Consider the following 18,490-nt stretch of genomic DNA (forward strand, 5'->3'; position numbering starts at 1 on the left):
CTTTGAGGACAGAGGAAATGCTTTGTTAATTGATGCATCCTCCATTTGCTTGGTTTTTTTATGAGACCTATGTTTTTTATGTTTCATTTTGTTTTGTTGTTGTTTTTTCCCCTCAAAAAAAAAAATAATGTGCTCAAAAAATAGATGTTGAGAGTCAGGCTTCAATGCTTCTAAAGCGTGAGAGCTTTATATAGCCTTGGATATATATCATATGAGATATATATCATATGGCCCAGGTAAAAGCTTCTTCGGATATATATCATATGAGATATAATCCTGTGGATATATATCTGAATGAAGATATGAGATATAATTTGAGATATAATTTAATATATATATCTATGAGGATTAATATATTGTATTGTATTAACTAGTTATAATTAATATATATATCTATGAGGATTATATACTGTTATGTACTACAAAGAGCTTAAAGACCAAGGTTTTATTATATAGATATATTAAGAATTAGAAAACATAATAAGGGCATCTCCAATGGGGTGTAAAATTACACCTCCACCTAGGCTCCATGTAGGTGCCATTAGGATTTTACACCTTTAATTGTATAGTATTGTATAACTATAAATATCCACACTCTATACTCTCCAATGGAAGAGTTAAAAAAAACTAGATTTTAAACTTCGGACGTCACTCCAAGTACCCCCCTCTTTAATTTAAAATCACAAAATCGATGGAGTGGCGTCCGAAAGTAAAAATAAAGCTTCAAACGTGTGTTGAAGCGTTCGAAGTTTTAAAAACAGACGTTATTTTAAGTGGCGTCCGGACTTTTATTAACTAATAGTTTTATTATTATAATAGACTATATATTTTAACCCCCATTGAAATTTTTGATATTTGAGGTGTAAAATTTACACTCTATACGGTTTACACCCCCCATTGGAGATGCCCTAACAATCAGTTATTACTGAAATATAGGATTTATGTAATTTATAGGTACCTTGCCCAATTGAAAGAAATAGAGGCAGTGATGTGCTCCGACCGATTTCTTCCTCTCTTTTTTAACGCACTTCGCAGGGCTGGTTTTGAGGCTTTTGGTCCTAATATGGAGCTCAAAAGAACCAAGTTTTAGTTTTATGCCCGCCCAACTTAATGGCCCAAGCTCTAGAATTATACACTTTGTATCCTCTTGTATGAGATTATTTCCTTCAAATCAGAGCAGTTCCTATTATGAATTATGCACACAGCTACCAACGAAAAAGAGGTAAAGTAAAATGTTTTACTTGCATAATCACATCACAAGCCCAGAGCAATGCATGGTCATAAATTGATCATCGTCATAAATTATGAGTGGCCTGTAGACTGTAGTTGTATAAAGTATAAACAACCTTCTCTCTGGTAATGGTCTGATGCAGCTGGAATTGGTGGGATGATGAAGCATTAAAGGAACAGGCTTCATAAACTGTATACCTGAGAGGCCAAGATGCAGTTCAGATTGGTGCCAGATCTTGTTGCTCCTCGTAGCACCACCACCAAAGTGCATATGACAATTTTGTTTTGCCTATTAACATCTTGTAATAATTTGCATTACAATTTTAATTAATTTTGGCCAAGATTTCCAAGTCGGAGACAACAGAGTAAGTTGAAACACAGCTTTCCCAATATCTATTTTGGAGACCGGAAATTTCTCAATTATCAGAATGGTTTGTTATTCGTAATAATATCATTCTGTTACACTAGAAAACTAAAGGGAATTGCGTTCCCGTTCTTTTTTATCCCCCATCATCACTATGAACATACACAGATTAAGGATGTATAATCCCACCATGAGACGGATTAGCATTCACTCCACCAAAAGCTGACAGAAAAACTTGTTGTAAGAGATCTAACATAATGCCACCATTTTGGGGGAATGTAAAGCATTTGGCCTTCCTCTAAGATGCAGTCCACAAAATCCAGGTCCTTCGCGTTTGGAAACTCTTTTGTATCTAGATTGTCAAGATCAACCTGACAACAGGGGAAAAGATCAAATTAGCAGGAGCAAAAGTCCAAACAATTAACAAAATGCTAAAGGCGATGGCCACTGGCACCTATCTAGGTGATATGCATCTGTGTTGTGCACCTTGATGCACATACAACGATGAGCATTGGGACAAAACCCTAGAACTAGTCCGTCACCTCAAATTCTATCTGATTGAATGAGTCATTGGCAGAATTTCTATGCATTGTAAGAGGACACAAGTGCATGTACAAAGCGCATCATGCATTTCTGAGAAACTAAGGAAATTAGGAAATGGATCTATGCTCTACAAAATAAAATTATTTGACTATGAAGAAGTGCCCACCTGACTGGAATTGCATAGCATGGATTCAGTGAAAGGGTAAAGATCCTCTGATATTGATGCAGAATACAGCCTTATGTACTTTCTTCCGACAACCTAGTGTCCATAAAAGAGGATTTCCAAATCAAAATGGTGTTTGCTATCATATAAAGATTTACTCCAACCAAATTGTTTCAAAGAAAAGTGTGTCATCCAATAAGTTGTATCTAGACTCTAAAGCTTTGACCACATGTCCACCAGAAAATGAAACAAACATTTAAATTGAATAAAGCTAAACTGACAAAAGAAAAGTATCACAGTTCTCAAACATAGAACTATTACGAATATGAACTCAAGTCATGATTATTAAGAAATTCCTTAAGAAATTGCTCCTCCCAGGATACAGATTATTCTCACATTTGTTCCTTCGTTGAAACGATCACTGTTACAAAGGTTGCAGGAGTGCTAAAACAGCTACGTTTCTCAGCCAAGATACTAATGCTTGAAGTAGCTTAGTCTTATACAAGCTATCTCAAACATAGAGTGCATCAATTATCAGCTTAGAATACCAGCAGATGGCGTGTTCTAATTCCAAACATGAGGTATAAGGTAATTATAGCTTAGATTCATTTTTCCTTTCCACTTCAGATTTAGAGTAGAAATGCTCTTCCATTTCTCAACAGTATACTTTTACAGTTAGAGTTGGAGTGCGATAAAAATTACCTAGAAATACATTCTCTCTTAGCGGGTAATGATTTTACTTTTTATTGGATTTTGGAATTCGGAAGTTTAGTAAAATTATTATCCATTTACAGTCCTACTTTAACGATAGGTTAGGTATTGGAAAGTCACCACAGGAACCCAAAACAAAGGTAAACCCTCACATGCTAATATTGCTTCCAACAATGGTGACCTTTCCAAAATCGTACTACTAATTCTAGCATATCACGATATGCTTATATATATACTACACAAATTCTCCTGCAAAAAATTATCATGATATCCGTAAGGATACATTGTCTCAGCAATTATAGTCGACTCAAATAATACCTGAGCAAGAATATTGTGGTGTGGATCATGGTGCAATGGTGTCACCGTCCCCGCTGGACCAAACCAAGCATTGAGAGAGCGAAGCTCCCCTCCACCAACAAAACAGTAATCAGGAACCAAAATATCCCCACGTAGTTCTTGTATCTGCCAGGAACATCTAATATCAATAAACTAAAATCTCATTCATCACAAACTCGTTAACTACAGAATTACCTGCTCAAATAAAGGATGCTGAGCAAGATAAGTTGGACCAGTAGTGCTAAGTTCATTGGACTGAATCCTCTCAAGAAAATGAGAGAACGTAATGAGCTCTTGTTTCCAATCCTGGCACAAATAGTTCTTTCCAACCTGAAACGAAAATGGTTGATATTAAACACTATCAAGAACATTTTTTTTCTGAACAAGACCATGAAACATACTCGACATAACCGAATCTAGAGTGGCATTATCATTTATCACAATGCAGTACTTGTAAATGCCAAGGAGATTAATTACCTCGACTGGAACTGTCCGATCACCTGCGACCCTTTTTAGATAGTCTATGTCTTTCCACTTTTTACTAGCAGGCCAATGAGACATACCATCACTAACTATAACTGGTGTGCTCAATAGAAAATAATCACATAAAAATCCTTCTAAAGACAGTGATGACTTTTTTTCTATCACCTTCCCAGACAACGACCCATTGGGGAGTGCATTCGAACAACACTCAATCTCAAACTTCTTATTCTTATTCTTATTCTCCTGGAGATTCTCGGCAGTAGTATTAGATTTCACCAATGAAATTAGTTTAATAGCAGAATCTAAATCATCACGTAAAAGAACACCACCCATAATAACTCCCATATCAAGAACCTTAAGAGCTTCTTTAAAATTACCATTCCTGTAGTAAAACGATGCCACTTGTAGACAAGACATTGAATAAGCGTCTCTCCACACTGGCAAAACTGAGTGCCAAGGACCAGAGTGCAATTGCTCCCACGCCATCTCTCGACCCACTTCCGCCGCATTCTGGTCACCCTGAGCGATGCGTGTCGCTATGCTGACGTAGGAGTAACCTCCTTCGTTGGTGATTTGTTCGAGGAGATTTGAACGGATGGTGTTTAAAATTGGTGTTGGGAGTTGGTTTGTTTTGTGCTCCGCAGCCATTTCCATTTCGGGTGGATGAGCTTAGATACGCTTTTTGCACTTTTCCAATTGCCACGTCAGAAAATATCTCAAACTAAATATCTTAGGGTATCAATATTTCGAGTGATATTTTCCTCCCAGCTTTGGTTCGACCAAGCGCTCCATGGAAATTATCAGCACACGTTTCATTTTTTCTACAACAAAAATCGGGTAGTTACACCTCGGACAAAATCTTTAAAATTTCCAATTTTACTAGTTTGTCTCTCAGTCATAACTAGGGCTGGAAATGGTACACGATATGCGATCCGAATATCAGAAAACTCGAATCATTTTAACAAGATTTATATTTTGATGCCTAAAAATTACTTTATATCTTACATTTATATATGAAAATCATTAAAATGGTGTATTTTTTGGTGTTTTTTAATGGATATGGATATCTGAAATCTGACCCGAATCCGGATGGATCCAAATATGACAAAGAGTTTTGAGTAAAAATCCCACCGGAATCCGCTCCATATCCAACCCTAGTCATAACTAGAAAGGAAATAAAAACAAAACAAAAAATAGAAATCAAAATATGAAAAACACGATGGATGCATTAAGAACAAACTAACAAGAAGATGATATTATTGTTATTAACACGTTTTTGCGGAAAGAAGATGAAAAAGAAATACACACCTTGTCGGTTTATTTCACTTTATATATTTTTTTTATTTCTTTTTTTTATTTCCTTTATGAGTGACAAACTAGTAAAATTGAGGATTTTGTGACGGTTGTAACTTCTCTCTTTTTGTAGAAAAGATGAGACGTGTATGGCTCAAAATTACTTTAGAGCGCTTGGAGGAACAAATCTGGGAGTAAAAAATCACTCCAATATTTCATACCGCAAAACAGTTTTCGAAAGTTTAGAAAAGTTTGTGGTTTCGCACTTTCACCAAGAAAGGCATTTAAAGTACAACTGGAATAAAGCTAAAACTTGCTTTTGATTAAACTATTTAGTCCATGTTTGCCTCTCATGAGTACATTTGCTTTCTACCACGAAGTGTGAACTGTGATATATTATAATCGGGATTGACTAGATGTCACTGCACAAAATGAAAGCAAAAGTGTACGAGAAAATATGAGCACAATGAAGGGAGGCTTTCAATGTTCCATCACTTTGCTAATATTTGAAATGACTCAATTATGCAAATGAATCTTCGGCAATCAACAAGTTGCTTTGAGATCTTACGAGTTCAGTATTGATCCTAGACAGTATGGTGCATGGAAACATTTTTCCCACTTGAGGCAGCATTGCTAATTGCCATTAGTTGTTCCTTTTAACTACCACTCAAAGTGCACTTCTTTAAACATTCTGTGTTTCAGCATTCTGCTTCACTAGCTTAACTACTCCGTTATTCTTGTTCCACTTTGACCCAAATCAATACATTAGACCGAAACATTAAAGAGAACCCAAGGTTAAACAAAGACTACTGTGGTGCCTTAGAGAAAATTCAATGAATTTAGCATCCAATGAAGAAGGGGGCATATGATTTAAGACCAATGAAACTAAAGAAATGGGAAGAAATACAGGACAAAAGTATCTTTCGGTTTTGCTTTAGCTTTTGCTTCATCAACTCCCACTTTGCTTTATTTGTCTTTAAGTTTCCCTTGCTTTTCCATTGGCATTGCTGCCCAGAGAAGAAAATGATGACCATACCAAGTTACCAACACAGATGACAAAGCAATGTACTTATCATAATTGACTAAACTACTGAGTTTGAAGTTTTAACACTTTCATATATGAAAAACCGAACCCTACTATGTAAATGAAAGTAAGGCATTGTGAGTATGTTCTAAGTATAACAGTGGTATTGATTAGTTTATAAAAGAAATAAAGATTAAAAAGATAGCTGTCTCTCAGTGTAAAGGCTTTCTTTGCAAATGCATGATCTCTTCTACAACAAAAATAGTAGGGAATCAAATACCTAATTTTATCTAAGACTTGCTATCCCTCTACAAGACATCCTTGGATACCTGGCACAGTTATGAGCTTCTTATACACCCTTCACTGTCCAACAAAGCTTCCATATGAAAGAGAAAGAGATCCAGTAACTACAAAATATTCCACACTTTATCTTTTGCTGTCCTGATTATAATACCTTTTCCTAAGAGTCAAGCTTCGGATTTCTTGCAAAGTGTGCTTAGCTTCCTTGCAGCTTCTCGCAGCAGGGGAGCGGAAAAAGAAGATTATGAAGCTGGTGGTCGAGGTGGTTGACGCTCACGATCTTATGCCCAAAGATGGTGAAGGATCATCTAGTCCATTTGTAGAAATCGACTACGTGAACCAGAGAATCAGGACACGCACTGTCCACAAGAACCTTAACCCTGTTTGGAACCAGAAGCTTTTGTTGAACCTTGATGACCCAACAAGTCTGCACCAGAACAACATTGAGGTCTGCGTTTACAACGATCGGAAGTCATTTCCTGGACGCAACTTTCTTGGAAAGGTAAGAATTCACGGCTCTAATATAGTTAAGAAGGGAGAAGAAGCTCTGCAACGGTTCCAACTAGAAAAGAAGTGGTTTTTCTCATCTGTAAAAGGTGAGGTTGGCCTTAAGGTTTATATTTTGCCTGAGTCTGAACCCGAATCTCCTCCCAAGTCCAATCAATCACCAGAACCTGTTCCTTCAACATCAGCACATAGTCCAGCAGTTTCTACCACTGATTCTACTTCCAATAACACAACCTCTGCAGTTGCTACAACTGAGGTTACCACCTCTAAACCTTCTGTAGAGTATCTCTCGGTGCCTAAAACCTCTGCTCCTGAAGTAACAGATACATCGAATGCTGCTGTTTCTAACACTAAACCTTCACCTCCTAAACCTGCAATTGATAATAGCAGTGGTGCAACTAGTGCTGCTAAAATATCAGTGGAGGTAATTAAGGAATCCACTGAAGTTAAAGTAGAGACAACCCAGTACATACATAAACATCAAACGTCGTCATATCAACCAGGAATATCTGTGGAGAGAAGGCCAGAAGGTGTGCCATCAACAATGCAACAGATGAATCCACAAATCCATACTAACCGCCAAGAGGACTTCAAACTGAAAGATACTAGTCCACGTCTTGGAGAACGATGGCCAAATGGAGGAATTCGTGGTGGTGGTGGTGGGGGTTGGATGGGTGGAGACCGAATCACCAGCACATATGACCTTGTTGAGCAGATGTACTATCTGTATGTTCGTGTGGTCAAAGCCAGAGATCTTCCGCCCAATTCCATCAGTGGAAGCTGTGATCCGTATATTGAAGTGAAACTCGGGAACTACAAAGGAACAACAAGGCATTTCGAGAAGCGGACCAACCCCGAATGGAACCAAGTCTTTGCATTCTCCAAAGAGAGGATCCAGTCATCAATGCTTGAAGTTTTTATCAAAGACAAAGAGATGGTGGGAAGAGATGATTATCTTGGAAAGGTGGTTTTTGACATGAATGAGGTGCCAACTCGGGTGCCACCTGATAGCCCCTTGGCACCACAGTGGTACCGACTAGAGGAGAGGCGAGGAGAGGGTAAAGTGAGAGGTGAGATCATGCTTGCCGTCTGGATGGGAACACAGGCTGATGAATCCTTTCCAGAGGCCTGGCACTCAGATGCTGCTTCTGTTCACGGAGAGGGAGTATTCAACATCCGATCAAAGGTATATGTCTCGCCGAAACTGTGGTATCTCAGGGTTAATGTCATTGAAGCGCAGGATGTGCAGCCAAATGACAAGAGCCGTCTTCCAGATAGTTTTGTGAAGGTTCAAGTGGGCAATCAGGTGCTGAAGACGAAGGTATGCCCTCGGTCAATAAACCCTTTATGGAATGAGGACCTGATCTTTGTAGCAGCTGAGCCCTTTGAAGAACACTTGGTTCTCGCAGTTGAAGATCGAGTGCATCCATCCAAGGAAGAGATGGTGGGAAAAATAAGTTTGCCACTCAACATTTTCGATAAGCGTTTGGACCACAGACCCGTCCATTCTCGATGGTTCAACCTTGAAAAATATGGTTTTGGTGTCCTGGAGGGTGACAAGAGGAAGGAACTCAAATTTTCAAGTAGGATTCACTTAAGAGTGTGTCTAGAGGGTGCTTACCATGTACTAGATGAATCAACTATGTATATAAGCGACCAGCGCCCAACCGCAAGGCAGCTTTGGAAGCAGCCAATCGGTGTTTTGGAGGTAGGCATCTTGAGCGCCCATGGGCTCCTCCCCATGAAGATGAAGGATGGTCGAGGCACCACAGATGCTTACTGCGTTGCAAAGTATGGACAGAAGTGGGTAAGAACCAGAACAATAATAGACAGCCCCAGTCCCAAATGGAATGAGCAATATACATGGGAAGTCTACGACCCCTGCACTGTGATCACACTAGGAGTTTTCGACAACTGCCACTTGGGTGGCAGTGAGAAATCACCTGGTGGGGGACTTGGAAAAGATTCAAGGATCGGAAAGGTGAGAATCCGACTATCGACTTTAGAAACCTACCGGATATATACACATTCCTACCCGCTTCTTGTCCTACATCCGTCTGGAGTGAAGAAAATGGGAGAGCTCCAGTTGGCTGTCCGTTTCACGTGTCTGTCTCTTGCAAACATGATGTACCTCTATGGTCAGCCTTTACTTCCAAAGATGCATTACATCCACCCCTTCACAGTGAACCAATTAGACAGTCTAAGACACCAGGCAATGAACATAGTTGCATTGAGACTTGGACGAGCCGAACCACCACTCAGGAAAGAGATTGTCGAGTATATGTTAGATGTGGACTCACATATGTGGAGTATGAGAAGAAGCAAAGCTAACTTCTTCAGGATAATGTCCCTATTCTCGGGTTTACTCTCCATTAACAGATGGTTAGATGCTGTATGTCACTGGAAGAACCCAATCACGACAGTGCTAGTACATGTTTTGTTTCTGATACTGATATGCTATCCAGAACTCATACTTCCAACCATTTTCCTGTACATGTTTCTTATTGGCATATGGAACTACAGGTTCCGCCCAAGGCACCCACCGCACATGGATACAAGACTTTCATGGGCAGAAGCTGTGCACCCCGATGAGCTTGATGAGGAGTTTGACACTTTCCCAACATCCAGACAACACGACTTAGTCAGACTGAGATACGATAGGCTCAGAAGCGTAGCTGGGAGAATACAAACAGTTGTGGGAGACATGGCAACCCAGGGAGAAAGGTTCCAATCTCTTCTAAGTTGGAGAGACCCAAGAGCAACCAGCCTTTATATAGTTTTCTGTCTCATTGCATCTATAGTCTTGTATGTGACTCCATTCAGAGTGCTAACCTTGGCTATAGGTCTCTACATGCTCCGACATCCTAGATTCCGAAGTAAACTACCTTCTGTGTCAAGTAACTTCTTCAAGAGACTGCCAGCTCGAGTGGACGGGATGATCTAAGACGATGAATCAATTGAAGTTTTCTTCTACAGTAGGGTATTTCATTGGAGCTCTTTATGGGGATGCAATTTGAGATAAATGTAAACAAATGACATCAACACTTTTCAAGTTTTGTTTCCACCATCATAGTATAATGATTTTCCTTATCCATCTTTTCTACACACTATTGTTAGTGATAGTCGACAACGCTATGCAGCCAGCTTCTCATCACCTAACAGAAAAAATTGTGAGCTGGTAACGCTATGGAACCAGCTTCCCATCCCTTAAAAATAAAATTGTGATATTTTTTTTCCTAATATATACTGTCGTATCATAGCACTTCAGAGTTGCTCGATCAAACGATATAAAAGTTACGACGCACACACTTCAACATCTGGCAATAGTGCATCAAATTTGTAAATAGAAGTACATAATGCATTTTCAGATGAGCAAGTTCAAGTAGCTCTATTACGTTACACTGGCAATAGTTCATCAGTTGGTTTTGGGATTCTACATCATTGTTGGGATACAAGGAAAAACACTCAGTTTGGGTCAAGCTTAGGTTCGACTAAAACATCTCTACCATGCCTAAGAAACAAAATGCAGGCCAAGTACTAGCATAAGTGCATAACATCAAGCATAACATAGAACTTGTTAAAACTCTTGCAGGAGTTTCCCAGAAACTGATATGTTTTGGAGTAGTGCATCATAATTCACCTAGTATAAACAGCACAGGCTATTGCACCAAAATAATCCACTTCAGAAAATCAAATAATTTAAAAAGAAATTCTTGCATAATGTAATAAAAATAACAAGTATCAAGGTCTTTAACAACAGTGAAATGGCTGCAGTACAGATACCAATGCAGAATATTAGACAAACTCTAGGCACAAAACTCAGGTCAAACACCTTAACCATATCTATTTTAAAAGACAAGCTCATGTGGTTTCATGCCCGACTTGAGAGAGAATCTAGCAGCAAGGTATGCCTTCAGTTCAGGTACACTCTCGATAGATTTTATCAAAGATGAATCTACAGCTTTTTGATCATCTTTCTTCCCTTGAGGGAGCACATTCTTCTCCTGTGATTCACCAAAAGAATAAACACTGGTTAGATGTATGGAGCCAACTCAAAATAAACAGATGAAATTTTACTACTTTAGTGATATGGGAGAGGGTTGATTCCTTCAAAATATCCAACAGACCTAAAATTTAGCCAATGCAATGTTAATATTACAAGACAGACAGATGGGACAATAACTACAATTTCTGATGGACGAGCTCCACACAGATCACTAGACCCAAACATCAAGAAGGTTTGACTTTTATTTGGATCTACTAACCTCTTTCTCTGCTTCATAAAACTCACCCTCTCCTTTCTTCTTCTTCCTTGCAACTTCCTTGGCAAAATACTTGTCATCAAATTTAGCAACATCTAAGCCAGTGATCTCGACCTTGGTGGAAGTTGCAATCACGTAGGATTGGTTCACACGACGTAGGGGAACACCATTGATCTTAAATGGGCCTGCAGCGTTAGAACAAGATGTCATCAGTCAAGCATTAACAAAAACAAGATTCAAAACCCATTAGAAATTTAAAGAAAAATCTGGAAAAGTGTATAAGAATAATTTCCAGTGTAAGAACCACATAAGATTAAAAGAAATATTATTTCTTTTTTTTTTTTTTTATCGGTAACTTTTAGATTTAACAGGAATATCAGAGGTTGGTTTGGTTTATCAAGTCACGGTTATCAGAAACACGGACCAAATTGTTACTCATCATCTCCTTCCTCATATTCAACTAAAACAAACAATAACAAAATAAAAATAAAAGAAAAGATCATCAGAGACTTAAATACATAGTAATCATGAAATGAATCTATCATATTGTTGCAGTTTTTTTTCTCATCACTTGATCTTGTATTCTATTTGAAGAACACTACAATAAAGTAAATAAAACACGCGATAGAAGAAGTGAGACTTACAAGTCGGGATTGAATATAGTATTTTGGTTTTATCAATATTTATAACAAAAACAACCTCTCAACAAGAAACATTCATATGACTGGTTAAAACAAGCAAACATATCAACTTAAAATCTAGTAGAGCGATAACCAAACACATCAAATTATAAACTTCTTATCTTTTTATAAATAATTTCCTTTGAGAGAAATTTGAAAGAGTACACAAAATGTATCAATTGCTTGGCTCAAATGGAAAAGTACACAACATTGGCTACAACCACAATTCTATTACAAGGAATGTCTGAAGGTGAATTCAGTTAATTTCCGTTCAACCTACTTTACTGCAGAAAACACATACATGCATATATGACCCAAAAGACATTAGGAATGAGCGATGAGCAACAAAAAACGGGAAAAAAAAGATAGGGATCAGACTGACGTGCAAAACATTCAGCAAAGCCCAATATATTGAAGCCTCTGATAAAATGTTTGATTTTCGCATCATATCCCATGCCCCAGCAAGTAGCACATCACAAAAACAAATAGATAAAACATAAAAGAGGAACACTAAGCTAGATAGACAATTACATATTCCACTATTTTTCCAATCTCTCTCTTTTCATTTGTAGCCCATAAATGTACCATAAAAAACTCTACCACACGGTAAGTTTCTGCTGTTATTCTTAATAAGCTAATAAACACCAATAAATCATGATACATTGCTACTGGGTTCACAAAATGAAGACCACAAGTTTTAACTATGGGATCAGACTGACGTGCAAAATATTCAGCATAGCCCAATAAAATTGAGCGTCTGATAATATCGAAAAATGTATCATCACTTCCCAAAACAATCAAACCAATAAAAAAATATAATTTAAAACTAAATGAATAAAAAAAAAAATGCTCACCAGTAACAAGAAGCAATCCAGATGCAAGTTGGTTGAGAAAAACAACTCTTTTCCCCTTAAACCTTCCAGCCAGAATAATCAAAACAGTTCCAGGGGTAATACTTGCCCTATTAACAAACATCCAAAAATCAAAAAAAATCAAAAAAAAATCAAAAATAAGATTCATATGATATAATATAAGAAATGAAATACACAAATTAAAAAAAGACCTGAGCTTGGTGGGTTTGTGTTTGCGTTTATTAACAAAAGGTTTCTTGACATCATCAGCAGGGTAGAACTTGGGAGGTTTTTCAGTTGGTTTCTGTTCAGAAGGTTTGGCATCATGACGAGGGAAAACACCACCATTTTTGGCTTTGATAGCCCAAAGACCTCTTTTGTGGTACATTTTGGATCTTGAAAACTTACCAACTCCTCTAACTAAATCTGGGTTTCGTGTAGTTCGGGGTTTCACTGCATTCGGCGCCATTGATGATGAAGAAAAGCTTGAAACCCTAATTTGTGTTGGAGTGGCGATTTGAGGTGGAGATAAAACCCTAAGGTGACTTTATATAAAAATGAGATGCATCCTATAAATGGACTTCAAATATTTAGGGTTAGTACAGTCTAATAGAAAACCCAACCCAGCCCACTTAAATTACCCAATACCTAAGGCCAATGGGCTTTACTATGCAAGTATCCACAAGCACCATGGCTTATGGTTTGGCTCAATTCGACTAATTGACTCTATTGTAAATTTGTAATTAGTAACTAGGGATGTCCATCTTGCCCAAAACCCGAACAAAATACTCGCACTGAACCCTGGTCGAACCTGACAAAACCCGAACCCAAACTGAAATACATAGGGTAGGGTTTGGTCACACTCTCTAAACCAATACCGACCCGATAATTTAGCCCTAAACCCGTTAAAAGGGCTGAAACCCGAATTGAAATCGAAAGTTGGTTTCAATTGCACACTATTAATCTCATATAAAAGAATGAGTTAGATAAATTTTTGGATTATGATCTCATTCATGTTTACAATGATGAGTTATTTAATATATTGGATTATAAAAAAATTATGTTGGGATTTCTAATTTTTTCAGTAATTGCACGTGATTATGTGTCTATAGTTCATTTCGAGTCCATCTATTTTTAAAATCATATCAAATAATTATGTCTGAGTATAGATGATAATTACTTCCAAGTTCATTAGAAGTTTTATTTTGTTTGAAGGATTGGTAGATAGTCGAAGAAAGAATAAAATGTAGATATATATTTCAAATAAAATTTCTTATTGTCTTTTTTCTTCATTTATATCGGGTTTTATCCTACCCAAAATCCGAACCCCAGCTCGATGGTTACCCGAAATATAAGGTTAGGGTAGGGTTTGGTCACACTTCTCAACAAAATACCTAACTCTAAACCCGACCCGCTGAAAACCAGTATGGGTTTGGATAACCCGATACCCATTCAAAACCTGAAAAGTCGAGTTTGGGCCGGGTTGGATACCCGTTTGGACATCTCTACTAGTAAGGCTGTCAATGGGTTTTGATAACTCGATAACCGACCCGAACCAAACTGATAAAAAACGGTTTGGGTTTTAGTAATTTGGTATGTCTCCACCGACCCAAAATTGAACCGAACTAATAAAATATTGATTTGGTTTTGGGTTTGCCATCCACCGAACCAATATGAATCCGAACTTATAAAATAACATTTTAATAATATTTATGATTAATTTTGTATATATTTATCAATTGTGTGGTTGAAATTAATTGATTTAATTTAGAATTTAATTGATTTTATAGTTTTAATTCGGGTCGGTTCAGATTTCAATTTATAATATATCTTATTGGTTCGGTTTCGAATGAAATATAATATTATCAGTTTGGTTTGGGTTTAGATTTTTCATAATCCAAACCAAACCAATCCATTAACAGCCATAACTGTAACTTACGTAATGGGTATGCTGCCAGAGTTGCATTTTTAGGTTAAAAGGCACCTATCTGAAGAACTCGTTACGTTGTTAGAAAAGCCAATGCAAAACATTTTTTTCAAGGGAGTACCTTCTTGAGTGATTGAACTCTGTAGTTTGTACGATGTGCAAATCTAGCCTTCCGATATATATATTTTTTTCATTTCCCCTTTGCTGCTTCATTTCTAGTTTCTTATCTGGCATGCCTTATGGTAAGATTGGTTTAATGGATTTCAAATAATATTTGGCCACAGAGTATCGCTGTCTATTAACCAAAGAAAAATAAAAATATTTGGATAGGCCTTTAGGAATCTTTTCTACACAGATTGAACCTAAAAACCATGTCCAAGATTACACTGGGCCAAATTTTAATCGAGCATGAAAGTTGGTATTGCCGTGTTGGTTGGTTAGAGCGAGGCTTGGATTGGAGCTCCCATTAATTTGTGACATATTCTACGTTTCTACCTCATTGTTGATTATAAATGACATTTCTCTCCTGTGCTGTCAATGGGCAAAGTGCTTTTCTGAACACCTAACCACTAGAACTTATAAACATGGGCAAGTGTTTAGGAGAGTTCCATTTCCAATGGATTACACGATCCAAAGTAGGGAATTCCTAATATCCTAGGCAGCCCAACATCAATTTGGAGGACTTGGTTTGATCCATTATTTGGCACATGCTCAATGCCCAGAACTTCATTAATTATGTTTCTATGATTCTATCAATTCTTAATAGATAGTGCAATATTTGCAAAGCCAAGTAAGAACCAAGAACTCTGGAATAAAAAGTCATAAATCTATTATCATTTAAGCACTACTCTTAAACAAAAAACAAAAACCGATTAAAAAGGGTATCGAATTTTACAAGTTTTGACAATATAGGAACTAATTTTTTTTTCAGTCAATTTGGGGACCAAATTTTTTAATTTTTGCAATGTGGAAACTAGTTACACGTGTAGTCTAAATTTCTCACACGGTGTTTCATAATTTACAAAGTTACATACATTGTTATACACCGTGCTAACATTCTACAACCTCATGACCATAGAAATTAATTAATTCGAATTGTGAAACACCGTGTGAATTTAGATGTCACGTTGCACATGTCCCCACATTGCAAAAATTAAAATGTTTGGTCCCCAAATTGATCGAAAAAATTTTAGTCCCATAGTGTTAAAACTTATAAAGTTCAATACCTTTTTTAATCGTTTTTCGAACAAAAAATGGGTGAAATTTTCTTTTATTATGTAGGAATATAAAAAGTTGAAAACCCAAATAATCAAAATCTCCACAGCAGCGACGAACATTTCATCCATAAATAAAAGCCTATCTTCTCATTTCTTTCTACCCAATAAAAACAAAAAACAACAAGTACGACAGTTTCAAAGATTCCTATAAATTACCAAATCGACAAAAGAAATAGAATGTTCACAACTAGAAGACAAGATAACTTAACCACACCAATTTTCTTTTTCCTACTTTCATCCTCTATGAATATCCCACATTCAAAAATCCAATAACTTATAACACTAATGAACAGAAAAATAACTTAAAACGATTCACATGAAAGCTGTTGATTGTCCCTCGGTATGTTTCTGAAGCTTCCTATTCTCCTTCTTCTCAAGGTTTGTAAGGGGCTTGGCGATGGTGAAGTGGGTCAGGACCAGTTGGAACTTCCCTTGCTGAAGATCCTAGCCAATCTGGTGCTGAAACCCCATTTTGAAAACTTGGAAACTCAGGTACCTTGCAAATAACAAAAAAGTTAATAAAAAATATGCATGGAAGTAGTATGAAGTGATTTTGAATTTAAAAAATGGTTTTTTTATCAACTTTTGATACCTTTGAGCTTCTATACCTTTCCAGCATTTTCCCTCTTTGAAAACCTGCTTTGAACAAAAGAACCCATGTTAACGGGTTGTTTGTTTAAGATAGAAAGAGAGATGATACAATGAGAAGAGAAAGAGTTACCTAAACGAGAAGCTTGGGTGAATGGTGATGAATAAAGAAGCACCATCAAGATGAGCATGGAAGCGAGAAGCTTGAGTACTCCTCTGGTCGCCATAAGAGACAAAGAGTAACAAGGGTTTATGAGATATTCTTTTAATTTGCAAAGACAAGGGTAGGGGTTTAAGAGAGATCTGATATCATGCATCCAGTTAAACTTTCTAACTTATCTAACGCCAGTTATTAGAAATTCTGAAATTGGTTTATAATTAGGATAGTAACAATCGTACGATCATAAATATAAGTTTGTAAACAAGGAATTAAATAATGTATATATAGTAGACAATGTTACAGTAAGCTACCAAAAATAAGAAATTAAAGTGATGAAAGTGAAACATTTAGGAGGTGTTGGACGAAGTATAATAGTAAGATATTGGTCATGAAATATAAATAGAATTTAGTACTTTTTGTTTCTAAATTATATAATTTAGTAGGGAAAGCTTTCAGTTACTATGTTTGATTGGCATAGAAGGAATCAAGGACGAGTTTCTTAGGTGAGTAGTGCTACATTGACCTACTTTTTAGACCTAACTAGATTTTGGACCCGGGCATACGCTCGGGATCTATTAAATATTTTGTGTGCTGAAAAGGCTTTACAAAATGTCTCACACAAATTTTCGAATCAAAATATATTTTTATTAAAAATAAATAGAAATAATTAATGACCAAATGATTATGGTGCATAAGTTCTTGGAAACTAAGGGATCAAATTGAGATAGCCTCTTCACTTTGTGGTTTAGGATATTAATCCGTAATTTTCAAATATAATTATCTTAAACTCTATCTAGCTTGTATAATAATTTTCTTAGATTTATGGTGATTTAGCGGCACATTTTCAAATAAGAATATATTTTATTGAAAATAAACCCAAAATACGTTAGTGAGCAAATTTTTATAGTGCATAAGTACTTGGAAACTAAGGGATCAAATTGAGATAGCCTCTTCACATTGTGGTTTAGAATATTAATCCGTAATTTTTAAATAAAATTATTTTAAACTCGATCTAGCTTGTATAATAGTTTTATTAGATTTATGGTGATTTAGCGGTAAATCATCACCATTAAACTTTACGTAATGTGTACAAATCACTAAAACAGATTGATTGTTTCCATATCCTCAAAGAATACACTACTCCCACTTGAAAAGATTTTTCACATGAACGTGTCCTACGAACGGGTGTCATTATATTAAATTATTCTAAAAAATATTAGCAACTATGCATAGCTATGAGATATGAAAATTATACTAATTACTCATTTAAATTTCTTAACCACTCTCTATAAAAAGGAAGCACCAAGCCTTGATAAAACTTATCGACTTCTTTTTATTGTTAGGTTTAATAATAGAAGTTTGATTGAAGCTTTGTGAGAATGTCCAATATGACGAAGATAATATTGAAGCTACTTGAATAGCAAGACATTCCCAATTACAATAAAAGAATTATAATAAACACTATTTAAAATGCAAAACTATATTTATTGAGACATTTATTCTCCCTACATATAATACAAATATGTTTTAGGATTATTAGTTCAATGCATTTGCATCAATTTTTTTATTTTCCATTAATTATTTTTTGAGGTTAGTTTAATGTAGTACATTGCATCCAGTTTCCAATTTCTCATTAATTATTCTTTGAGGTTAGTTCAATGCAATTGCATCAAGTTTCCAATTTCCCGTTAATTATTATTTGAGGTTAGTTTAGTGCAATTGCATCTACTTATTTATGATTTCCCGTTAGTTATCCATTAAGGTTAATTTAGTACAGTTGCATCAAGTTTT

The 18,490-nt window shown here is 36.4% G+C and overlaps 2 protein-coding genes, 1 long non-coding RNA gene, 3 other non-coding genes and 1 pseudogene across 7 annotated transcripts; 1 reads left to right on the forward strand and 6 right to left on the reverse strand.

The window, feature by feature from the left end:
• Window positions 1–1,596: 1,596 nt before the first annotated feature.
• Window positions 1,597–4,600, reverse strand: LOC147474243 (lysine-specific demethylase JMJ30-like). Its single transcript, XM_086586462.1, has 5 exons — window positions 3,825–4,600; window positions 3,543–3,677; window positions 3,330–3,473; window positions 2,304–2,396; window positions 1,597–1,965 (listed from the first exon to the last, which is right to left on the reverse strand). The coding sequence occupies exons 1-5, from the start codon at window positions 4,482–4,484 to the stop codon at window positions 1,795–1,797; spliced, it is 1,203 nt and encodes a 400-aa protein (XP_086442588.1). The 5' UTR covers window positions 4,485–4,600; the 3' UTR covers window positions 1,597–1,794.
• Window positions 4,601–6,250: 1,650 nt separating this feature from the next.
• Window positions 6,251–10,046, forward strand: LOC147474244 (FT-interacting protein 1 pseudogene; annotated as a pseudogene). The gene has a single exon (XR_015210039.1). The product of XR_015210039.1 is annotated as an FT-interacting protein 1 pseudogene (transcript).
• Window positions 10,047–10,635: 589 nt separating this feature from the next.
• Window positions 10,636–13,321, reverse strand: LOC147474245 (large ribosomal subunit protein eL6-like). The gene is made up of 4 exons (XM_086586409.1): window positions 12,960–13,321; window positions 12,751–12,857; window positions 11,220–11,401; window positions 10,636–10,958 (listed from the first exon to the last, which is right to left on the reverse strand). The coding sequence occupies exons 1-4, from the start codon at window positions 13,214–13,216 to the stop codon at window positions 10,803–10,805; spliced, it is 702 nt and encodes a 233-aa protein (XP_086442535.1). The 5' UTR covers window positions 13,217–13,321; the 3' UTR covers window positions 10,636–10,802.
• On the reverse strand, window positions 11,714–11,793 carry LOC147474246 (small nucleolar RNA Z199). The gene has a single exon (XR_015210053.1). It is a non-coding gene; the product is annotated as a small nucleolar RNA Z199 (small nucleolar RNA).
• LOC147474247 (small nucleolar RNA Z122) lies at window positions 12,262–12,351 on the reverse strand. The gene has a single exon (XR_015210056.1). It is a non-coding gene; the product is annotated as a small nucleolar RNA Z122 (small nucleolar RNA).
• Window positions 12,599–12,689, reverse strand: LOC147474248 (small nucleolar RNA Z122). The gene has a single exon (XR_015210055.1). It is a non-coding gene; the product is annotated as a small nucleolar RNA Z122 (small nucleolar RNA).
• A 2,853-nt stretch (window positions 13,322–16,174) lies between the features above and the next one.
• Window positions 16,175–16,841, reverse strand: LOC147474249 (uncharacterized). Its single transcript, XR_015210033.1, has 3 exons — window positions 16,673–16,841; window positions 16,544–16,587; window positions 16,175–16,447 (listed from the first exon to the last, which is right to left on the reverse strand). It is a non-coding gene; the product is annotated as an uncharacterized LOC147474249 (long non-coding RNA).
• Window positions 16,842–18,490: the final 1,649 nt, after the last annotated feature.

Source organism: Coptis chinensis, unplaced genomic scaffold (genome assembly GCF_015680905.1).
Source record: "Coptis chinensis isolate HL-2020 unplaced genomic scaffold, ASM1568090v1 utg1029_pilon_pilon, whole genome shotgun sequence".
NCBI classification, from domain to species: Eukaryota; Viridiplantae; Streptophyta; class Magnoliopsida; order Ranunculales; family Ranunculaceae; genus Coptis; species Coptis chinensis.

Coding starts and splice junctions, on each gene's coding strand:
- LOC147474245 (XM_086586409.1), bottom strand. CDS start 13,216: ATGGCGCCGAATGCAGTGAAACCCCGAACTACACGAAACCCAGATTTA. Junction 12,858..12,959: donor CACAAACCCACCAAGCTCAG/GTCTTTTTTTAA, acceptor GTTTGTTAATAG/GGCAAGTATTACCCCTGGAA. Junction 10,959..11,219: donor TTTATGAAGCAGAGAAAGAG/GTTAGTAGATCC, acceptor GGTGAATCACAG/GAGAAGAATGTGCTCCCTCA.
- LOC147474243 (XM_086586462.1), bottom strand. CDS start 4,484: ATGGAAATGGCTGCGGAGCACAAAACAAACCAACTCCCAACACCAATT. Junction 3,678..3,824: donor ATCGGACAGTTCCAGTCGAG/GTAATTAATCTC, acceptor TTTTCGTTTCAG/GTTGGAAAGAACTATTTGTG. Junction 1,966..2,303: donor TGCTATGCAATTCCAGTCAG/GTGGGCACTTCT, acceptor CCCTGTTGTCAG/GTTGATCTTGACAATCTAGA.